The sequence below is a fragment of the Populus alba genome, chromosome 5, assembly GCF_005239225.2.
Source record: "Populus alba chromosome 5, ASM523922v2, whole genome shotgun sequence".
In the NCBI taxonomy this organism is placed as follows: domain Eukaryota; kingdom Viridiplantae; phylum Streptophyta; class Magnoliopsida; order Malpighiales; family Salicaceae; genus Populus; species Populus alba.
The window spans coordinates 21,667,022-21,689,282 of NC_133288.1; the positions used below are offsets into that span (position 1 = coordinate 21,667,022).

The 22,261-nt window shown below is 33.7% G+C and overlaps 4 protein-coding genes and 2 non-coding genes across 8 annotated transcripts; 3 read left to right on the forward strand and 3 right to left on the reverse strand.

The window, feature by feature from the left end:
* Positions 1-833: 833 nt before the first annotated feature.
* LOC118062068 (histone H3.3) lies at positions 834-1,796 on the reverse strand. The gene is made up of 4 exons (XM_035075748.2): positions 1,643-1,796; positions 1,439-1,515; positions 1,256-1,346; positions 834-1,170 (listed from the first exon to the last, which is right to left on the reverse strand). Exons 1-4 carry the CDS (start codon positions 1,712-1,714, stop codon positions 1,000-1,002), a joined length of 411 nt encoding a protein of 136 aa, XP_034931639.1. The 5' UTR covers positions 1,715-1,796; the 3' UTR covers positions 834-999.
* Positions 1,797-2,041: 245 nt separating this feature from the next.
* LOC118062069 (uncharacterized) lies at positions 2,042-3,425 on the forward strand. The gene is made up of 3 exons (XM_035075749.2): positions 2,042-2,266; positions 2,454-2,624; positions 3,122-3,425. Exons 1-3 carry the CDS (start codon positions 2,171-2,173, stop codon positions 3,215-3,217), a joined length of 363 nt encoding a protein of 120 aa, XP_034931640.1. The 5' UTR covers positions 2,042-2,170; the 3' UTR covers positions 3,218-3,425.
* Positions 3,426-7,281: 3,856 nt separating this feature from the next.
* Positions 7,282-10,599, forward strand: LOC118062067 (protein BASIC PENTACYSTEINE6). 2 transcript variants are annotated; one of them, XM_035075746.2, is made up of 4 exons: positions 7,282-7,407; positions 8,859-8,908; positions 9,032-9,203; positions 9,350-10,599. In XM_035075746.2, exons 3-4 carry the CDS (start codon positions 9,135-9,137, stop codon positions 10,286-10,288), a joined length of 1,008 nt encoding a protein of 335 aa, XP_034931637.1. In that variant the 5' UTR covers positions 7,282-7,407; positions 8,859-8,908; positions 9,032-9,134; the 3' UTR covers positions 10,289-10,599. The 2 variants fall into 2 exon arrangements, with proteins under 2 accessions (XP_034931637.1, XP_034931638.1); XM_035075747.2 differs by lacking the exon at positions 7,282-7,407 and adding an exon at positions 7,423-8,176.
* Positions 10,600-11,701: 1,102 nt separating this feature from the next.
* Positions 11,702-11,787, reverse strand: LOC118062308 (small nucleolar RNA R38). Its single transcript, XR_004689729.1, has one exon. It is a non-coding gene; the product is annotated as a small nucleolar RNA R38 (small nucleolar RNA).
* A 79-nt stretch (positions 11,788-11,866) lies between these two features.
* LOC118062306 (small nucleolar RNA snoR20a) lies at positions 11,867-11,954 on the reverse strand. Its single transcript, XR_004689727.1, has one exon. It is a non-coding gene; the product is annotated as a small nucleolar RNA snoR20a (small nucleolar RNA).
* A 3,157-nt stretch (positions 11,955-15,111) lies between these two features.
* Positions 15,112-22,013, forward strand: LOC118062066 (uncharacterized). Of its 2 annotated transcripts, XM_035075745.2 has the most exons (16): positions 15,112-15,693; positions 15,791-15,852; positions 15,941-16,008; positions 17,158-17,279; positions 17,586-17,691; positions 17,817-17,868; positions 18,448-18,565; positions 18,667-18,697; positions 18,798-18,821; positions 18,991-19,115; positions 19,651-19,732; positions 20,087-20,209; positions 20,346-20,399; positions 20,524-20,593; positions 21,187-21,220; positions 21,545-22,013. In XM_035075745.2, exons 1-16 carry the CDS (start codon positions 15,498-15,500, stop codon positions 21,889-21,891), a joined length of 1,614 nt encoding a protein of 537 aa, XP_034931636.1. In that variant the 5' UTR covers positions 15,112-15,497; the 3' UTR covers positions 21,892-22,013. The 2 variants fall into 2 exon arrangements, with proteins under 2 accessions (XP_034931636.1, XP_073265680.1); XM_073409579.1 differs by lacking the exon at positions 15,791-15,852 and having other exon boundaries at positions 15,552-15,693.
* Positions 22,014-22,261: the final 248 nt, after the last annotated feature.

Consider the following 22,261-nt stretch of genomic DNA (forward strand, 5'->3'; position numbering starts at 1 on the left):
TATATTAAAATATATATAAATAATATTTTTTTAATTATTTTTTAAATAATATTTTTTTTATTTTTTAAAAATTATTTTTAACACATCAAAACAATTCAAAAATTACAAATTACATTCAATTTAAAAAAAAAAAAAAATTAAATGTCTAAAACGCCATCTAATGGACCTAGGCCTTACAAAAAACATCTTAGATAAAGGTTCTCAATAGTTCACGAGGCCATAGATTTAATTGACCTGGTTGAGCCTGCTGACGTTTACGGTCCTTCGGTCATAATATTCGCCTCCTTGAACTAAATTTAATAGGAAATTGCAAGATATGGTAGACAAGCTTGAACTGTATTCTTAGGTTACGTACAGCGAAGCACTTCCGTAAGTTGGAAAAGTCCACCTCTTTGAATCTATTTTCGCGTTTTACCAGAAGCTCGGCACTGGTTTAAGCTTATTCTACAGGCTCGGCAGTTGCCTTGATTGGGACACTTCTCAAGGCCGCATCCCATTTCTGACTCCAGGAATAATATTAATCCTAATCGATACCTGGCGTTGAATATGATTTCCCAGCCCAATCTAATTCTGACACGCATTATAGTCTGATAAACGATCCTAACATGGAAGATGACATGATTCGTCACACCACGCTCCACTAGCAAATTGAATGATTTGGAAAAGGGAATTTTGCCAACTACCGACTCTTGGAATTTAGATGCTTTACAGGTTTTAAGGATGGCGGAACATCAAGTCCTGTTGGGCATTGAGAGGCTGAGTAACCTCTAGCCATTCCTCATTCGTATCATCAAGAACTTTAATAGAATCAATGACACGGTAGCTACTCCCACTATAATGAACAGCACCCCACATAAATATATAATCAGAATTGAGAACGAAACCACATAAAAATCCATCAACTATACCTCAATTAGGTTCACAGTGAATTGAAACTACAAAAGCTAAACTAATTGTATCAAATCCAATGAACTAAAATTAGTATACTAAGAACAGGGCTTAAGCACGTTCACCACGGATACGCCTAGCAAGCTGGATGTCCTTAGGCATGATGGTGACTCTCTTGGCATGAATAGCACACAAGTTGGTGTCCTCAAACAGACCCACGAGATAAGCCTCAGCAGCCTCCTGGAGTGCAAGGACAGCATGGCTCTGGAACCTCAAATCAGTCTGCCAAAAACAACAAACCCATATGAATCAAACGCCAGATAAGAAATTCATACAATAAAAGCAATCATAGAAGAAATTATTATACCTTGAAGTCTTGAGCAATTTCACGAACAAGACGCTGGAAAGGTAACTTGCGGATCAAAAGCTCAGTGCTCTTTTGGTACTTTCGGATTTCACTGTTGATTCAAAGAACAAAAAAAATTGCTATTAGGGTTCTAAAAAACACGATCAATTAAATATAAAACAATGGAACTAGGGAAATCGTTACCGGAGAGCAACGGTTCCAGGGCGATAACGGTGAGGCTTCTTGACCCCACCGGTAGTAGGAGCAGATTTTCTTGCAGCCTACATCACACCAAATAAACCATTAATCGAATAAAATAGTGTGACAAGAATTAGAATTAAATCTTGAAACCCTGAGTTTATACAGAAAATAATTAACATTATAAGCCGAAACCCTAGAGATACGCACCTTGGTGGCGAGCTGCTTCCTTGGAGCCTTACCACCGGTTGATTTACGGGCAGTTTGCTTGGTACGAGCCATCTCCTTTCTTAAGATTAACCAAGAGATATTCTGATTTTTTTATCTTGTGAAACGAAGACGTAGATAGGACAGGCTTTATATAGTGGCAAAATGGGGATTATGTCGGTTTCTTGGAACTAACGTGAGAGAAGAAGATTAAAAATCTAACAACGGCTGAGATTGCTTGATCTTTAATCGTCAGGATCGCCAACGTCCAAGAACTAATTTTGATTGGATAGATTTTACAAACGAGGGTTCCCAGCGTGGACGAGTTGTGTTTCTTTTGTGAGGTAAAACCCTCCGAGTCGTAACTACATCAACTCACTCGAGTCATCATCATAACAACGTGCTATATGGAAGAAATTCAAACGACTTGTTGCTTACCCTTTCTTCAAACGACATCGTTGCTTGCTTAGCCCGGCACCCCTTGCTAAATTTGGCAGCCTCTCTGCTGTGTCGAATTCTTGCAGTTTGGCAATGGATGGCACCAAAAGAACAGGCTACGTGTGGGCAATATCTGCTGGATTAAATGCTGCTTTTGCTGCCATTGCTGCAAAATTCTTTTCATATCAGGTAATAAATCTTATAATTACTCTAATCTCTGATTAATCCCAGATGGATTTTAGATTTTATTCTGTCCCCTAAATCATAATCTGTCTATAACCCAATTCAGCAAAGAGTAGATAGTCTCTAAAAAAGTTTCAATTATTGTTCTTGTCTATAAATTGATAGGTGATTGTTTTTTTCCTGATCTTGATAGGCGATTAAATATGGTTTGGTTGTGTTATTCAATGTGACAATGTGGGGATGTTACGTTAACAGCCTCAAAGCTCTTTCATCCCTGCAAGCCACGGTGACAAACTTTGCTGCGAATTTCCTGTCTTCTGGTCTTGCTGGATTCTTTTTGTTCAAGGAGACGCTATCAGTTCAGGTAAATCACCGGATGCTGTTCGTGCCAACGTTGGAAATTTTATTTTTTGTCTACTTTGCATCCATAAATTCTGCTGCTGACATTACTCATTGTCAACTGAAGAACAATGTAAGCATTCTCAAATATAGGAAGCAGTTTTATCAAGTCCTGACCGTGTATTCTGTTGGATGCTATAAGCTTTGCTTGGTTATAGTTTATTCTGGCTGGCATCACTGCTTAAAATGGATGAACCCTTTAAAAAGACACCAGCTAACATATTGAAGGCAAATGATTTAGGCTTGAGTTCTCCACGGTTGTGACTGCAAGCTGATCCACACTAAAATTTGCTCATGTTTTCCTTCTACCTTTAGTGAATGATTCACCCTTGAGAATGATGTCGATATGATCGCAGAGATGTCTGGTGGAACTTGAGATGTTTTTTAACAAAACAAAGCACCCTAGATTGGTTGTTTTACTCGTTAACTTGTCTGTGTCTGATAATCAAACCCGTCATGCAGTGGTTCGCAGGTGCCTTGCTCATTGTGATTGGTGTGGTCATACTCAGCAAGTCAAGTATAGAACGCAAGGAGAGCATTGATCAGAAGCTTGACTAGGAGTTATGCATGTCTGGATTCTTTTGATTCACTTTGGCTAAATGTTTCGATCGGTATTTAGATGGTTTTGTTCTCGTTTATGAAAATTATCAGTGTAATCTCTGCGAATTTGAAGGACATTGTGGTTGTTGTGTGTAAATCCAATGCAGTCTGCTGGATCACGGCCTGCATAAACTATAACAAGATTCAATGGCACAATCTTTCATAATCTGAGTTCTCCACCTCACATACAATTGTCATGGAAGTACTTTTCAGTTAATTAGCACTTTGGTTTTTCACTTTTAAATCGATTAAAATAATATTTTTTTATTTTTAAAAATTTTATTTTTGATATTAAAACATTCAAAAAAATTTAAAAATTATTTTAAACAGAGAAAAAAAATTATTTTTTAAAAAACATGGTTTTAACTTTTCGCAAGTATTACTTTAACAGCCTTCAATGTTGTTGATACGCAGAGCTTCTCATAAAATGTCATATTAAGGGTTTGTTCCAAGTAATTTTAGTTTAAAAATATATTAGAATAATATTTTTTAAAATATATATTTAAACAATATTTTTTATTTTAAAATTTTTATTTTTATATCATTTTATTAAAACTATTCAAAAATAATTTTTTAAAATATAAAATTTTAGAAAACTCCAAATAAAAATTACCCTTTGACCTAAGCAGAGTCGAATGGACAGGTACTGCTTGCTTGCATTATTTCCATTGACTTGGGCTTTGTTTATTCAGTAGAAAGTAATTTTATAAAAAGAGTTATTTATAAAAAAAATGAGTTAATTTTTTATGTTTAGTAGTATAATAAAAAATAAGTTAGAAAACATTTTCTAGTGTTTGGTTATGTCATGCAAATTAAGCTGGAAAATAACTTATTAATGTTTTATTTTTTCAAGTTTTATTAAAACAACGAGGAACAAATCTTATAAATTAAAAAGTTGAATGAAAATGAAAATGAAAAAAATATATAATTTCATAAATTATATCAAATAAAATAAATAATAATCAAAATAATAGAGATCAAATATAACAAATAAAAAATTTAAAAGATGAAGAAATTAAAATAATAATAATTACCATTTCATAAAATATTTCAAATAAAATAAGTAACAATTAAAAGAATAAGGGTCAAATTTGATGGATAACAAATTTCAATTAAAAAATAACAAGGAAAAAGTAAATAACAGTTACAAAAATAAGGATCAAAGTTAATATAAAATTGAATTATAATTGATGAAATTGAAAAATAAATATTTAAAACAATATATATATAGCAATTAAAAGTTTGAATACCAAATTTGATATAATTAGCAAATAATATAATATTTTTAAATTTTCCACAATTTCCTTAAAGTGTTTTCTGTTAAAAATTAAAAAATATATATTTTCCTGAAAATCAAGTCATTTTTTTTAATTAAAAAATATTTTATATTAATCAATTTTTTAACAATAAATAAATATAAAAAAAAATTAAAAATAATTTTTAAAAAACTATTTTTCATCAAACAAAACACCCTTTATTTCACTTGATATTAACTTCTGGTTACAAATTAAGTAGCTAATTTCTTAGCAAAGTCAGTGAAGGGTAGGGGGTAATTAATAGATGATTTGTTGCCCCACCCCCACCTCTCTTTTCTCTGCTCCAGGCAGGTGCTGTGTACGCTTCTTGAGTTTAACGACAGTAACTTGAGCAGCAAAGGGAGGATGTGTGAAGAGGCGTGGCTGTTTTATTTAATGTTATCATGAAGGTGAAGCAAAGAAACTTCATACGCGTCTATGATAAAAAAAAAAAACTATCCAGCATACGTCCCCTGTAGACAGCCACCGAGAGAGAGAGAGAGAAGATTACTAGCATGTGAATTGAAGAAAGAAATCACAAATCAGTGGGCAGGCCGGTAACTACTCGCTGTTTAAAATGTGGTTTTAATTATTTTTTAAAATATTTTTTATTTAAAAATATATCAATATAATATTTTTTTATTTTTTAAAAATTATTTTTAATATTAACATATCAAAATAATTTAAAATATCAAAAAAATATTAATTTGAAGTAAAGAAAAATATAAAATAATTTATTTTAAAAAAATACTTTTAAAATACAAAAAACAAATAATTATTGACATACTCAAAAGACACTTATTTATCAATAATAAAGGATTTCAATAAAAACCATATTTTTCTAAGGGGTAAAAAAATAATCTAGCCATAATTTAATACTTGACCAGCCCAACCCATAAAAAAAATTAGAAATTTATCCTTAAGTGGCACTTCGGTTCTATCAGGTGATACTCAAGCTTAGTTATAAGAAAAGACTCAGTAATTTTATAAATATTAAACTCAACCTGAGATAAGATTTTTTTTTTAAAAAAATAATATATAGTTGATCTAATTCACCTCATCAATTTGGTAAAAACTAAGTTTGAATTTTTTAAAAAAAATACCAAGATAATTTTATTTTTTAAATAAATAAATAAATAAAATAATATTATTTTAATAAATCGGGTTAATTTATAACCATGAACTCAAGCTTTGGATCTAGATTAAGCTTAGTAATTTTGATTCTTCGAACCACGTACACACAGAGCCTGTTTGGCTACGAGGTAGAGGTTGCGTTTCTAAAAAAAAGCAATGGCTGAGTGTTTGGTTAAATAAAAAAAGTTGTTTGTTGTGCGTGGGTCCCTCAATTTATTGTGTTTTGGCCGCAGGAAAATGAAAAGCAACAAATTGCTGCTTTTTGCATGGCAGCTCTACTGTTCAATGTTCACTAAACAGTTTTTTTTTTTTTGAAACAGTGGAGGCATGCATTGTTCGGTGAACAGTGGAGCATGCCTCCACTGTTCGCTGAACAGGTTTTTTTTTTTTATACCAATGTAGTTAATTGATTTCACTTGTGCTATTCACGTGAACAACAATTTTTTTTTGTTTTTTTTTTAATTAGTTTAAGGTGAATTAAATTTACTCGTAGTGTAATCTTAATTTTATTCTTGATAATATTTTATCTAATTTTGTAGTTCTTGTCGGGTGAATTTTGTACGTAATGGAATTGTAGATAGTTTTTTGTTAAAGTAATTTTTTTAAGTGTGATTTATTTCATGATGTAATAGCAATAATTAAATCCATAAAATTTAAATTAAAAACCATCAATATTAATATATATTTTTAAAAATTATTTTATAACCTCAATTTCAAAAGCATTCTTAACCAAACACATTAAAACTACTTTTTCTTCAACCTTAATTTTAATCACAGTTTTAACCAAACATCTATTTTTTCAAACCAATCTCAACTAAAAGTACTTTTTATAAAACAATTTTTTTCAAACCACAACCACAACAGCTACCACAATACCAAACACACTCATAATCATGATCAATTCGATTCTTTACCATCAGCTTTTACATGTATATATTTTGCATTGAAGTTCTATTTATGGTGCAAATAAAAATATAACTTACATATACATTTAAAATATATTTGTGGTATTTTTTTTACGAAAATCTTCCCTGTTTCATATACAATTGAATGATGCAAATTTATTTATTTTTGTGTTTTAAAATTAATTTTAAAATTTTTATATATTTTTATTTGTTTCAAATTTTTATTTATTTATTTTTATTTTGATGTGTTATTTTAAAAAATAAATAATATTATTTTAATTTATTTTTAAATAAAAAATATTTAAAAAATTAACAATTACCCCAGCACGAAACAAGCTATTCAAATGACTTAAAACAATGCATTGGACCTTATCAGAAGTTTAGTCCCACCTTGCTAACAAAAGATGTTTAAAAATGCCATAATCATTAGTGTTTTTTATTTAAAAATATATTAAAATAATATTGTTTTTATTTTAAAAAATTATTTTTAATATTAATATATCAAAATGTTCTGAAAATATAAAAAATAATTTTAAAAATAAAATATTTTTAATTTTTTTTAAAATAATTTTAATACATAAAAGAAACTGTAATTCTTTTCCGAAAAATACCGCTTGAATGAGTAGGATAGAAAAAAGTACAAAAATAAATAAAAAATAAACGTATTAAGACAAGACAGACAGGTAAAATCTACGCACTCATTAAAAATAAAAATAGCAAAAAAATCTTCTCTTCTTCCACTGTTCTTCCACGGATTTGACTTCTTCTTGCCCCCTTAGGGTTTTCAGTCTCTCTTCCTGTATTGCCTCTTTAAGTAAGCATAGATTCACTTGCATGTTTAATTTCCTCTCTCTGCTGTTCGCTTTCTTTACTATCCGATCATTCTTTGTCGCTTTTGCCTACCTTTTTTTGTCACTGACATTTGTGGTTCTCGGTGCTTCAAGTGGATTATTGTTGCGTTTTTGTTGCTATTGCAGCTAGTTTTTGTTTGTTTTTGTGTTCATTTTGTTTGATTTTGGGTTTTGATCGTGTTTAAGTGTAAAGCTGTGCGTTTTTAAAAGGGCTTGGTGGGTTTTAATTCCCTGGTTTTTTTTGTGTTTAGCGTAGGAGTGATGGTTAGTGGAGATGGATTTAGTGGCATTTGATTTTAGATTTTTTGCTAAGGATTGATTCAATGTTTTGACCTGTTAGGTGCATATTAGCATTATGTAATTAGAATTATATCCAGTGTTTGACCAGAGGCAAGATTGAATCTTTGGTTAGTTTCTGGAGATAATCAGGAATCCAATTGCTAATTCGTGCTTGGAAACCCGGTCTTTAGTAATGAGCTTTAGTTACAATGTTCTCTGTGAGTAGGTGCTTGTGATGATTTAGAATCATCTGGTAAGGTACTAGACATTTCTTCTGAATGCTTGTCACTGTTCTTGTCTGTTTTCCATGATAAGCATTTGCACATGAGATAGCACCACATCCCCAGTCCTTGCTATGCAGAAGTAGGAAGAAACTATATTCTGGAATGCATAGACCAGTGCCTGTGCTGGGTGGGGTTTGGATTTTAGTTTTGCCAATCGTGGTTTGAATTGGTAATTATAACTTCTTGTTTGCTGTCTTTAGCTAGTGAATCATTGCTTGTCGACATTTTATCACTTACTGTAGCACATTATGAAAGAACTTGGACCTATTAAGCATTATGCAACAATTCACATTGCGCATATTAAACATGGTGGCAAGCTTTTTTCCTTAAACAATTTTCAACAATATATGCACTGCACAAGAACTTGGTTGCATCTTTCTGTTTTAATTCTCAGTATTGTTGTATATGTGTGCAATTATGCTTATAAGTATGCTTAAGTTTTTCTTGAATGTCACTGTTATGAACCACTGTTTTACCCCTACTTGAATCCATGTTGTTGATAAGAACCACTTTAAAAAATGCTCTGCCCTCTCTCATTCCCTAACACACCAACAACAGCATTTGATCCAACAAGGTTTAAAATATATATATATATATATATATATATATATATATCATTGCGTAAGGCTGTAACCGTGAATGTATGACTTTCCAATTCTGCTTTTGTAGCTGTTTTATAAGCACGCATATGTATCCGAATAAACTCTGCTGGTCTTGCCTATTCTTTTTATCTTTGGTATGCAATCAAGATTGAAGAATGCTGTTCTTATACTATAGTTAGAATTGTACCTTTGTTGAAAGGTTGAATTTCTGTTCTGTTGATCTGGATCTATAATTTGTTTCTTATGCAGGAAACTTTTGTAAGGGAACGAGTTTGTACTTGTGATTTGAATTTCAGATGGTAATTGTGGCACTTTCCTTCTTGTTCTCAATATTAGCATAAGAACTGTCTTGCCCCCTTCTTTTTTCATGCAATATGCCCTATAAACAGCCTCTGAATTATTTTTCCTCCTTTGAGATACAGGATTTGTAGCTGGACAAGTTTTCAATGCTCAATTGACCGAGCACTGCATGTACACTTGGGTTTTTATTTGTTATCTGCAATTATTGCCACCTGTGGAGCTGACATGGATGATGGTGTTCATCGTGAAAATGGCAGGCACAAAGCAGATCAATATAAAACAGCTCAGGGCCAGGTATCTTAAAGCATCTTTCTGCTGACAATAACAATTAAAAACTATATGATAGCATTGGTTGAATTCAATCGTAGAGTATGTAGTTTCTGATATTTCCATACAATTGCCAGTTCTTACTATTGTTATTCTTTCTGCTGTCATTGCAGTGGCTGATGCCACCACAGCCATCCATGAAACAGATCATGGCCATCATGGCTGAAAGAGACGCTGCCATTCATGAGAGAAATATGGCCCTTTCAGAAAAGAAGGCGGCTATTGCAGAGAGAGACATGGCATTCCTGCAGCGAGACTCAGCGATTGCTGAGCGAAATAATGCCCTACTGGAGCGAGACAATGCTATTGCAACCCTGCAATATCGAGAGAACTCCTTTGCAAGTGCTAACACGTCCTCTAGTCCACCAGTATACCATAACTCGCGTGGGATGAAGCACATGCATCACCAGCAGCAGCATATTCATCTGCCTCACATGAATGAAGTTGCATATGGTGCTAGGGAAATGCAGACAAGTGATGCTGTGCCAATATCACCGGTTGCTTCTGAGGTTGCAAAGCCACGTCGGGGTAAACGACCAAAGGATACTAAGTCAACTCCATCTAATAAAAAGACCTCAAAATCACCAATGAAGGTTAAGAGGGAGAGCGAGGACTTGAACAACATGTTTGGAAAGTCAAATGAGTGGAAGAATGGGGAGGATATGAATGGTGGAGGTGATGATCTAAACAAACAGCTGGCAGCATCTAAGTCTGATTGGAAGGGTCAAGACCTGGGGTTGAACCAGGTTGCTTTTGATGAAACAACCATGCCAGCACCAGTGTGCTCCTGCACTGGATTCTTTAGGCAGTGCTATAAATGGGGAAATGGTGGATGGCAGTCTTCATGCTGCACAACTGCCTTGTCAATGTATCCTCTACCTGCAGTGCCCAACAAGCGGCATGCTCGTGTTGGCGGGCGAAAAATGAGTGGGAGTGCTTTTAGCAAACTGCTTAGCCGACTTGCAGCTGAAGGCCAGGATCTGTCAAATCCAGTTGATCTCAAGGATCATTGGGCCAAGCATGGAACTAATCGCTACATAACAATTAAATAGATGAAGAAACCTGCGAATCAATGGATAAACATGGAAACGTCATGTAGTGTTCCTTAGCTGTATCTATCCTCAATTTTATTTTTTTATCTGCTGTGGGAAAATAATGATTAGATAACAGCCATAAAGTAGGTTATCATGCAAGTGAGACACGCCGCATTTCTTTTTCCTACAGGTTCTTGTCGTGAAGTGGGGATGTATTTATGGCAGTTATCCGCGTAACTCTAGTTAAATGTCAAGGGTCTTTTGCAAAGTGGTGTTGTACTCTTATGAATACAAGTATTAAGTTATAATAGAATCTGTTATTTTAGGCATTCCAAATGTTTTGATATAGTATACGTTTGATTACTTATCTTCTGAGATGTTTGTTTGATGATTCAACAGAACAGTGAGTTTCAAGAGTCATGGAATTCATTTTCTGCTCGGTTATCAGCTGGGATATCAGCTGGTATAGTGTTCTGTGTTAACGTGTAAACTTCTAATTGTTCTAAACACTCAAACTAGTGAATCTCGAGGTCTTAAGTTACACCCTTGCATGTCACATCTTATTCCTGCGCAATGAGGATGTTGCCTTACAGTTAGCAGCTGGGATTATCTGCCAAGGAAAAGGCCTCAATTGTCAAATTATTTTTGGAGGTTTAGCATTGAGGATAGAAGGTTTATCATTATGGAGAATTTAGACTACAGCCATCCATCAAAAAGGTCGAGACTTGAAACTCAAGATACCTCGACTTCGGCAGACATCGTTTTTGCAAACTTTTCGGAGGTAATTCTCAGATGTTGTCGCTGACGTTCCACGGGCCAAATTAAGGATTGGGATTTTTAAGCCTGAGACCCAATTTATTTTTCACTTGTTTTGGTGTTTATAGTGAAACAAATACCATAAGATATTAAATAATAAATTAAATTTTTTTTATTTTAAATTAATATAATTTTTTATGTTTCATATTATTTTAATGCATTGATATTAAAAATAATTTTTAAAAAATAAAAAATATATTATTTTAATACATTTAAGTAAAAAATACTTTAAAAACAACACCAGTATTTTTACCAAATATTTTATAAATAATTTTTTAGATATTCAACTACAATTTTTTCAACTACCCACAACTATCCATTCTTTTTTTAAACCATAACAATAAAAAAACCCCTCAAACACAAAAACACTCTAAAAGATTTGGGCCTTCTTGGTTTCAAACAGATTCCCCGCATAATACAAATTAAATTCATTAACTGTGTTCTTTGCAAGGTCAGCATTGGAAGGCAAGATTTATGTAAAAAGAAAGAAACACGATAACTAGCTCTTATTAATCTGCTAATTAATGTGAAACTAAAGCAATCATAAAATTAATCTTGCCCCAGCTAACACTTGATTATTGTTAATCAAGTGCGCTTTTGGATCAAAACTTTAAAGTTTGTGTCAGAGTCAACGATAATCAGCACTGATGCATCAGCCAGGGATAACTGTAATTTTTTTATGTTTCTCATCATACACGAGACCTGTAGTGTCCAGAGTCCAATATTTAGTTTTCAAACAAATCGTGAAAATATAGGGAAAAAAACTGTGAAAATATTCAAGCCTCAGACCGTCCTAGTTCATGAATTTCAACAATTATGCAAATTCATAGACTTGCTTTCAGTGAAACTCAAGTTTGTCATCATAGGCTGACAGCACAGTGAACCCACGAAAAATAAAAAATAAAAAATGAGATTTGGAGATAAAAGCAGAAAGAGAACTTCAGATCTTCCTCCTCGTGAATCTAAGTCATAAAAAAAAAACAAGTAAGAGACTGAACATTCAAGAATTCAAATTGATTCGCTGTTTGCCTCTTCAGATTGGAGAAACAAAGAGATCTGTTGAAAACAAAACGTATAAGAAAATAGGAGGATGACGGCGTTTTTGTGCTAGGCTTTTGGTGTGTCATCGGTGTCCTTTTATAGAGGGTTTTGACGAGGGTTTTCCTCGACAAGGAATCAGGGGCATTATTTAAATAGAGCTGTAAATTTTTTGTCGTTGCTTCTGATTGGATCCGAAGTTCGGTAACTGGAAGCCCGTGGCTTTAATTTCATGGCCTTCTTTGGTGCCTGGATTGGGTCAAGCAAATGGGCTATTTATATGGTTACCCTAACGCTGTGTTTGGTTTGGGTGATGGGAATTTTTATTCGGTGGAATAGACACAGGGAGAAAGTAAAAATCATATTGGTTTTAAAAAATTATATAAGAATTATATGTTATTAGAAAAAAAATTATTTTTTTCCTCGTGTTTTTAGTTTTTTTGTCTATTTTTTCTATATTGTAATTATCTAATAATTTTAGAGAGGGGGGATAACTACGAGACATGAAGCGTCTCCTTCTAATATATTGTAAACTTGTCTTGTTTTTTTTTTTTTTTCTAGTTCTACAGGTTTAAAAGTAAATTAAATGATTTGTAAAAAATATAATTTGACTGATTTTTTTCAATATAATATCTTTTTTTAGTATTAAAACAACAACATATTTGATTGATTTGGATCAAATTTATTATATGGGCTACGAGCCTACAACAATCTCATATAAAGCATATCAAAACAAATTATGAAGTCTATTCTAAATCAACTTGGTGTTGAATGATAAAATTAAAAAAATAACTCGGGTTAATTTCTCAAAATTACAATCTAGGTCATAAGAACGAGATAACCTTGCAGAAAGCAAGTTGAGACAAATTACGAGTTTTATTTCATAGTCACCTTGATATTGAAGAAAAATAAATCAATTAAAAAATATATAAAAAATATCCCAAATCAATTCGTCAAACCCGTGACCTAAGTCATGAGATCAGGATAACCATTTGAAAATAAATTTTTAAAATGACTTAGTTTAACCTGGGTTAAAATGCAAAATCCATAACTCTTGTTATAAAACTCATAAGCTTCATTGAGAACCAATCAAAATAAATTATGAAACTCAATTCTCAATCGACCTTATCATATTCGATGTTGAACGATGAAATTTATAAAAGTTTCAATTAAAAAATGACATAAAAAGAAGTTAAGTCAGCTTAGGATAATCTGTTAAGCATTATTCTTATATCATGAGACCATATAATCTGATAAAAAAAACAAACAAAAACAAACGATAAAGCATGATTCCAAGACAAAACACAATATTAGATGATAAAATCAGGGACAATAGTAAGTTAAAAAAACCAAGTTAATCCACTAAACTCGCAACCCAGATTACAAGACCAAAGCAACATAGTAAAAAGCAAATTCAACACCGTAGGACCTGTGATCTAGGTTGCGAGACCATATAATCTGTTAGAAAAAATGACTCGGTTTAACCGAGTTAAAAATACAAAAACCCATGATCTTAATCATGAGATCAAGATATCGTTATAGAAAGCAAACTAAAACAGGTTACGAAGTTCAATTCCCAACTGACCTAGTATTGAGAGATGAAATTAAAAAAAATTAATTAAAAAAATAACACAAGTCAACTCAAATTAACCCGTTAAACACTATTTTCAAGCTATGAGACCCAAATGACTTGATAAAAAGCAAACAAAACAAATCAATCATGAAACTTAATTATGAATCAACCCAATATTAAAGGACAAAATTAAGAAAAATAGTTATTAAAAAAACCCAGATCAATCGAGTTAACTTGCCAAATCTATGACCCATGCCATGAAATTAAAACAACTCAATAAAAATATAATATTAAAGGATAAAATAAAAAAAATATTAATTAAAAAAAACCAAAGAAGAAAAAAAAAAAACTAAAGCACTGTTCCAATAAAATAGTGCTTTAAAAAAACTCAGGTCAACTTGCTAAACTCACAATTCATTTCACGAGAATGAGATAACCCAATAAAAAAATAAATTTAATATTAAATAATAATATATATATTTTAAAACATTAATTAAAAAAATCAAAGAAAAAAAATAAATAAAACACTATTTATTACAAGAATGAGGAGAGGTACCGTAAAGCTCCACTCTCTTTAAATTTTTCTTATTAATTGTCAATGTTAATGTTAATTAATTGTTAATAGTTATCTAGATAAATGTTGAAAATGAAGGAAGGAAGGCGAGGAGAGAGAAAAACAAACAACAAGTGGATGGGAAACAATTGCAGCAAGGAAATAAAATCACTAGTTCCCTTGCTTTATAAAATATAAGATTGTCATTTTTTACAAGCTGTTCACCAAATTCTTCTCCACGTGGGACAGCATACTTGATGATTTTCCATGTACAAGAAGCAAGTCTTATCCCTGGAGAACAGGACAAAAATGTCTTTTATACTCACCGGGTCTGTTGCGTGGCAAACGAAGATAAACATCATACACCTTTCGCGTGCAAAAATAAATATCAGCATGAAGATAAAATTCCATCGTGCTAAAGCTATAATTATCAAGATCTACTTTACAGAATACATAGATAGATAGAGAAAGATTAAATTTGCCATCCATAAAAAATAAATAGAATATTTTCATGTAATATTTAATTTATCTATTTTTAAAAAAATAAATCTCAATAAAATATTATTAATTTACAACTTAATTATAATAAAATTTACTGCATGAAAGAAAATAGTTAGCTCGATTTAAAATATATATTTAATATTATGATGTGTAATATATTTTAAAAATATATTGAAATTATATATATTTTTTATATTAAAACATCAGAAGAACCAATCAACTCATCATGCTTTGCAATCTTTAAATAATGGATTTACGGTTCAACTTATAGAATTGAACCGATTTTGATAATCATGAAGGAAGGGAGCTTATCGTCTTATTTTTCTTATAAAAAGATAGAAGGAAATTTTAAAATAGCGGGAATAAAGAGAGAGAGAGATATACGAATTGTAAAAAACAAAGAGAAACAAAATCCAACCGTCTCCTCCATGCTATACTTTACTTCGTTTAATAATAAATAAAAAGTAGCTCTTCTGGAAGAGCCAAACAATCCCCAAACAATCCCTTTTTATTCATTTATTCTCTAATTTCAGAGGCTTCCATTTTGAAAATCAGGGTTCTCTTACCTAGCTCTTCTTTCACAGTCAAATCTCTAAACCCTAACGCCCCCGATCTCTCCTACTAGCCGTTACTCCCTCTTTCCCGCCAATTTTACTAAATCTCAGCCGTTCACCACTCTCTATCTAAAACACTAACCGTTAGATCTGCGCCTTTTTTCTACCAGCTTCTTTTCAATCTCGCCGGAAATGTCGGTTGTTGAAGCGGAGAAGAAGGCTGCAGAGGAGATGAAGGTAGAAGAGAAAGGAGGGGAGCTGTTGTTCTGTGGCTCCACCTGTTGGAGTCTTAGTCGCATGAAAGGTGCACAGGAAGGCAACTTGGTCTCCCCTACCCGGCTACGTCCTCTTGTTGGTGTCGATATCCGCGTCGTTGCCTCAGGTTCCGGTGAGTTCCATTTCCCCAATTGCCTAGTTGCACGTGTATAGCGCATATAAACTGGCACTTCTGATTGGTTATTTTATTACGTCACCTCTTGGTGTAGCGTCGTTTCACTGTGTGGCATTGGATGTTGAGGGGCGTTGCTATACATGGGGACGCAATGAGGCACGGACTCATCTCTAAAGCTGTTTAGTAAATTTAGCTAGTCTATGTTAGTATCTGTCAATTAATGGAGCTTAGCTTGTGTTTACAGAGGGGGCAACTGGGTCACGGAGACATGATTCCGCGCGATAGACCAACAGTCGTTTCTGAGCTTTCCAAGTAAGTTGTTGGAGCCATTGCTATTATATTTGATTGGCTTATTGTAATACACATGTAGATAGGAGTGTTGCTTTGGATCTTTAGGTGGACTTCTAACCGGTATTGCACTTGAAGTAACTGGGGAAAGGATGAGCTTTGAAATTGATAAAGTTTGTATGGATATCCTAGGTTTCCGTGTGATCAGATGTTTGATCAGCATCAATAGAAGTATATTTAGGAGTTTTATGGTCATTGGCAGAGTTACCAGGCACTACAGAAGCAGATATGAGTTTTTGTTGGGAGTGTGATTGGAAAATTTCTGAGTTCTAACGAAAAGTTTAGGCCGAGTCCTCATTTCTTTGGTGTTGGGTGCGGTGTGGTCTGAAAATGTGACATCACTGAGCAGGAAGTGCTTCCAGACCTTGATCTGTAGCATTTCTTTGTCAAAATGATGACATGTAATATTCAAGGGAGCATGCAAATTGTTATGAGTGTATAGACTGGTAACATGCTTGTTTGTCATTTCTATGATGTTTTTGTACCTGGTTCACAATAAGAAATCTCTTAAGAATGTTTGTCAATGCTAAATACTTTTTACCATACTTAGGGAAATACCAGGATACACCTCTTTATGTAAAATTTACAGTTTAGAAGAAAGGCTTGAAGATTTGTGTGAACCTGTTATAGCATGAGGGAATGGTTAGTGCTATTTTGGAAGAGTTTGCTTAACTTTTATTTTTAACTCTATAGCAAGTTATCAAGATATTGACCAGCGGAAGATGTCACTGGAAAATTATCTCTGTCCCACTCATTTTCAAAATTCATTTTTGTGACTTCTGAATGAGGTTGTGTAATTGGGAATAGGTGATTATTGTGAGAAGAGTTGTTCATTAAAGAAATTTGTCGTTCTACCTTGCACCAATTCAGAACTTGTCTGAATGGAGTACCTTGCTCTAGTGACCTGGTTGGCAGTTTTGTGTCTTCCTGGATTTCCTTTTTTCTAATATATTTTTTTTCTCCTTTGTAAAAAATGAATCAGGTCTGATGATTTGAAACTAGGTGATTATTGTGAGAAGGGTTTATCTAGAAAGAATTGTAGAAATTTCTTTTTTGCTAACTGAAGAAATGTTGATAAATATTTCTACTAACCCTTATTGGTTTTCTCTGAAGGTATAAACTTATTAGAGCTGGAGCTGGTAGGAGCCATTCAGTTGTGGTTACTGAAGATGGTTTATCTCTTGCATTTGGCTGGAATAAACATGGGCAGCTGGGCTCTGGCTCAGCAAGAAATGGTAAATCCATCTTCTAGATCATGTTGAATGGAATTTCAAGGGTTTGATACTTTGGATAGGATGTCTGCATTTAAAAATCATTCTGATATTCTCATTGAAGGGTGTGAAATATTTTTTTCTTTTCTTGACTAGCTTTGGATTGTTGCATTTTCAAAACGAGCTTAAAAAAGGAATGCTGTTAATATAAGTTGCATGTTTTTATTAAAAGATGTTAATTGGATGTAGAGTGTTTGTTGTATGTCTCTTGACATGTCCAATTTCAGATATCAACCTTCTAGTTCATTCTTTTGCTCTACTTCTTTGTAGAAATTGAGTCATCTCCTGTTCGCTGTCATGTGTCTGATGTCAAAACTACTGCTTGTGGCGCTGACTTCACAGTGTGGCTATCCTCTGTTGAAGGAGCTTCTATATTGTATGGTTTGTGGATGTGTTTGAGTTCTGTTTTTCTTGGTTGTACAGCTGAACAACTTCATGGTTAATTGTTATCATTTTACTCAGATTACTTACTGATTTGGACAATGTTCTTTTGGTAACTAGATCTGCAGGCCTTCCACAGTATGGTCAACTTGGACATGGAACGGACAAAGAGGTATGTTTGAAGCAGATCTTTCTTTTATTTTCTGAGCATTTCATTAATGTTGAATCATCCTAGATACACTGTTGCAGCTACATTCTGTGGCTTTGTGTGCTAAGCTCAACAGCAACAATAAAGTATAGAACAGATTTATATGGTCCCTTTTGTGTATGTTATTTGTACTGGCATCAGGCTTGGGTACCCGGGGAAGTGATAAAGGTGCATTGTACCATCTGATAGTGAATTAGATGTCAAATCTTCCGACATGTTTGCATTGCCAATCACTTTCTACCATTGAATATCCTAAGCCTTTTCAAATCACTTTGCTGTGTCCAGTTTCTCGTATTCTGAGATGGCACCACAGCAGTCCAAGCATTGCAAATGTATTTATTCTTGTCCTTTTACATTAAGAGGCACATCTGATTGATGTAGGTCGTTTTTGAGCTTTTAAATGTTTTAGGAGTGTACAAAATATCTGGAATCTAGTTCATCTCTCTGTAAATTAAGTAACTTGTGCTTGTCAGGTAGCTACACTTTGTCATGTCATTACTTGTTTCCAGTTACAGATTTTAATGTGACTTTGGGTGCTTGCAGTACAATACAAAAGACAGCTCAGTCAGGCTGGCATATGAAGCCCAACCTCGCCCTAGAGCGATAGCTTCTCTTGCTGGGAAAACCATTGTGAAAGTTGCATGTGGAACAAATCATACAGGTTATTGTCTAACACATTCCCTCTCCTGTCTCTCAATTTTCATCACACCCTTGTTGACATGCTTTTGTTTGTTGATTGACCAATTCATTATGGGAATTCAGTGGCTGTGGATTCAAATGGTTATGTATACACGTAAGTACGTTCCTGCTTGATCCACTTTATACACTTTGTTTTGTTCCCATGTATCTAAAATTCACTTATATTTGCAAATTGTTTCTGTTGGTATGTTTAGGTGGGGCTTTGGAGGTTATGGAAGGTTTGTACTATGTGCTTGACATTGGTCTCTGTGAGTCATACTGTTGTGGACAACTGAAGCATTTTGGACTTAGATAAATTAAAGATTTTGAAATCTTGTACATGGTGACATGGTATCTTGCTTCTTTTCTATTTCAAAATTCATGTAATTCCATGACTTTGCCTTGTAGGCTTGGACATAAAGAGCAGAAGGATGAGTGGGTCCCTCGGCGCGTGGACATCTTCTCAAAGCACAATGTTTTGCCTCCTGGTGCAATTATTTCAGCTGGTTCAATGAATCCTGCTTGTACTGCAGGTATTATATGTTAGTGACTGGCATGTTATACTGATTTTTTTTTAGGGATGCTAGAAACCATAGGTTGGACCAACTAGAGGACCCAACAGTTTTAATTTTGGGACATAACGTACCTCAGACAAGTAGAAACAAGATTGTCAAAAAAGCCCTAAATTTATTCTTTTCTTGGATTGCATCACTTCCTGGTTATGATTGTTATTCAGACTAAATGCCATCCCAAAATATGGCGCTTGCAAAGTTTCTCAAAGTTAGAAGATGGATGCATGATCTAGGAAATGACAATGAGCATCACTGTTGAATGTAGATGCTTTTAAGATGACTTGATGCATTGTTTATATCATTCATCAATTAGATGGGAAGTTTTAGAATGGCTTCCAGATGATATCTAGGTTTATATATTATTCAGAGGACATGATTTACAATATAATTTTATACCCTGTCAAGCTTTTCAGACTAGCCATTGGCTGGCTCTGGTTCAGCCTTGTTGTATTAGTAAATTTTCTTTCCAAATATATGATCCTGTTCCTATTTCCAGGAGGTGGACAGTTGTATATGTGGGGCAAAATAAAAAATACTGGTGATGACTGGATGTATCCTAAACCTCTCATGGATTTAAGGTTCTTCCTGATGCCATTTTTATATTACTGTCATCCTTTTCACTTTTGATTTAGCAGCGTTCAATTGTTTTGTTTTGTCATTGAAGCCCTACTTTTCTCTTATGAATCCTTTTCTGCTATTATGTAAAGATATTGATGTTCTGTGTTCTAATTATGTTTGATTTAGCAATGCCTGCACAATAATATAATTATTGATACTAATGTTGGTTAACTTGTGAATTGCCTCTGTGTATTGGAATATTTGATATTAATGGCTTATACAAAGTTTGAGATTCCTTCATTTCTTCAATAAAATGGTTTTGATGTGCAAGTAAAAAAAAAAATATCCAATTTTTGGGGTCGTTTTGCATACAGTGGTTGGAATTTACGTTGCATGGATTCAGGAAACATGCATCATTTTGTTGGTGCTGATAACTCCTGCGTAAGTTGGGGGCATGCTCGGAATGGAGAACTGGGATATGGCCCTAATGGTCAAAAGTATGTATTTTTTAACACTTGGCATTTCTGTGGTCCTTTATTTTATCTCTACTTTTCACTTTTTGTTTATTTCTGCACTTCAGGTCTTCTTTATCCTTACTTTTTACTTTTTTTTTTTTAAATTTCTGCACTTCAGGTCTTCGGCAGTGCCCAAGAAGGTAGATATTCTGGAGGGCATGCATGTTATTGGGTGAGCAGCTACTAGTACTAGTATTATTGTTATTATATTTATTTAATTAAAATTTATGCATAGATAACAATATATGCTTCAATTGTTCGTTTGGACTTAACAATGAGAGCTTTTCTCTTTCTAGTGTTGCATGTGGCATGGGCCATTCCATGGTCATAGTTGACAGGACGAATGTTGGTGATGGACTTGATCAGGTAACAAGTTTAGAATTGGTCTTCCTGGGATTGCAAGCCAAGTGCTCTTTCTGTGCCATTAGTTTCAAAAAGGCTGGTTTCTTATTTATGGTTTGATGGTGTTGTTTTGCTCATACTCATGTCATCAATAAAATAAAGCAACTATATGGTTGCAACAAAAGTCTACTTGGTGTCAACTTTTGGTGTTTTCTCAAAAAAAAAAAAAAAATTATTTGGTGGAAAGTGGAAACAAGATATATGTTTTGGAATTACACCCTGCTCATGTTGGTCGGCAATTGTCCTTTTAAGAAGATAACTCAGTTCATGTGATTGACACTGCAGGCTTATGTTCAAAATACTGAGGATCCATATTAAATCTTTCAAAATATGGATCCTCAGAATTGTCCATGGAATTCTCATTCATGAATCCTTGGCAGTGACAAATGACTCGTTTTAAATCCCTCTGTATTTTGTTGGATTTACGTGGTTCTTTAGATATGGCATTATCAAAGTTGGTTTGTGGGTGTATATCTGTGTATACATGCGCGTGCGCGTGCTGTTTGATTTATGCTAATTACATGAATACTCATGTGCAACACTTGTTGTCTTAACAGCTTGATGTCTATGATGGCAAAGCTTCTGATGAAGGTATGCTAAATGTTAAATGTACAATTCATTGATTTATTTTCTCACTGGCAAATTCCTCTGCCCCTTTCTCAAAATAAATAAACAATACCTTTGCATCTGCTAGGAGCAAACATGCATAAGTAGTTTTGGCAACCAGATTTCTGCCTTGTTTACCACGGGCTAAACATAGTTATGGGCAATTTCTACGTGGCCTCAGTGATTGAGACATCTTTGATCTCTTTGTTCTGATAAGCAAAAGGCTTATACCAGAAGACACCAATGAGGGTATGACTCATCAGTGATGAGAAGTTGAATTTGACCTGTTTATTTTATATTATTGTGCAGGTAGTGGGGAGCCTGGGAGTAAAGACCATGTTAAGCAAAGTGGGAAAAAGGGAGCTGCTAAAACCACTGATAACTCCAGAAAGAGGAAGTCAAAGGATGCATCAGAATCTGAAGAAGAGAATAGCAATGATGAAAGTGACGCCAGTGATGAAGTCAATGGCCAGACAGAAAAGAAGAGCATACGTGGTGGAAAGGTTTCTGGTACGGGTCAAAGTAGAGGTGGAAAAAAATCTTCATCCGCAGGAAAGAGTACTGGACATGGGCAGGGCCGCCCTCCATCGGCAAATAAAAGCACAAATTCTTCTCTAGAAAAAACTGGTAAGAGAGGAAAGCCACGCAAGTCATAACTAACAATTCCCAGGTTCCAATAAGAAATTTTGTTCTCTCAATGTAGAGAATTGTACCATCGCATACATTAACTGCTGCAATTTGCGTTCATTTTTAATTGCTTTATATTTTCAATCTTCAATTGCCTCCACAATTTTTCTGTTTTCTTCACGGAAACAATTTTTATGGGCTGGCTCTTGATGGCTTGGAGGCCTAGGAGAATTGTATGATTTCAGTGGCAGCTTGTATCAATTTTTTTTTTCATAGAATGAAATTGGTGTTTGGGAGTGCTTTTTAAAAGTGCTTTTGAAAAAATTTGAAAATTTTTTATTTATTTTTTTGCTTTGAATTAATATATTTTTTTATGTTTTCAAATTATTTTGATGTGCT

Excerpts from the sequence above, each read along its gene's own strand:
- LOC118062066 (XM_035075745.2), top strand. The coding sequence starts at position 15,498 with ATGTCGGTTGTTGAAGCGGAGAAGAAGGCTGCAGAGGAGATGAAGGTA. Across the intron at positions 20,594-21,186 it reads TTGGTGATGGACTTGATCAG|CTTGATGTCTATGATGGCAA; the intron begins GTAACAAGTTTA and ends TTGTCTTAACAG. Across the intron at positions 21,221-21,544 it reads TGGCAAAGCTTCTGATGAAG|GTAGTGGGGAGCCTGGGAGT; the intron begins GTATGCTAAATG and ends ATTATTGTGCAG.
- LOC118062069 (XM_035075749.2), top strand. The coding sequence starts at position 2,171 with ATGGATGGCACCAAAAGAACAGGCTACGTGTGGGCAATATCTGCTGGA. Across the intron at positions 2,267-2,453 it reads CAAAATTCTTTTCATATCAG|GCGATTAAATATGGTTTGGT; the intron begins GTAATAAATCTT and ends TGATCTTGATAG. Across the intron at positions 2,625-3,121 it reads AGGAGACGCTATCAGTTCAG|TGGTTCGCAGGTGCCTTGCT; the intron begins GTAAATCACCGG and ends CCCGTCATGCAG.
- LOC118062067 (XM_035075746.2), top strand. The coding sequence starts at position 9,135 with ATGGATGATGGTGTTCATCGTGAAAATGGCAGGCACAAAGCAGATCAA. Across the intron at positions 9,204-9,349 it reads ATAAAACAGCTCAGGGCCAG|TGGCTGATGCCACCACAGCC; the intron begins GTATCTTAAAGC and ends CTGTCATTGCAG.
- LOC118062068 (XM_035075748.2), bottom strand. The coding sequence starts at position 1,714 with ATGGCTCGTACCAAGCAAACTGCCCGTAAATCAACCGGTGGTAAGGCT. Across the intron at positions 1,516-1,642 it reads GGAAGCAGCTCGCCACCAAG|GCTGCAAGAAAATCTGCTCC; the intron begins GTGCGTATCTCT and ends GGTGTGATGTAG. Across the intron at positions 1,347-1,438 it reads CCTGGAACCGTTGCTCTCCG|TGAAATCCGAAAGTACCAAA; the intron begins GTAACGATTTCC and ends TTGAATCAACAG.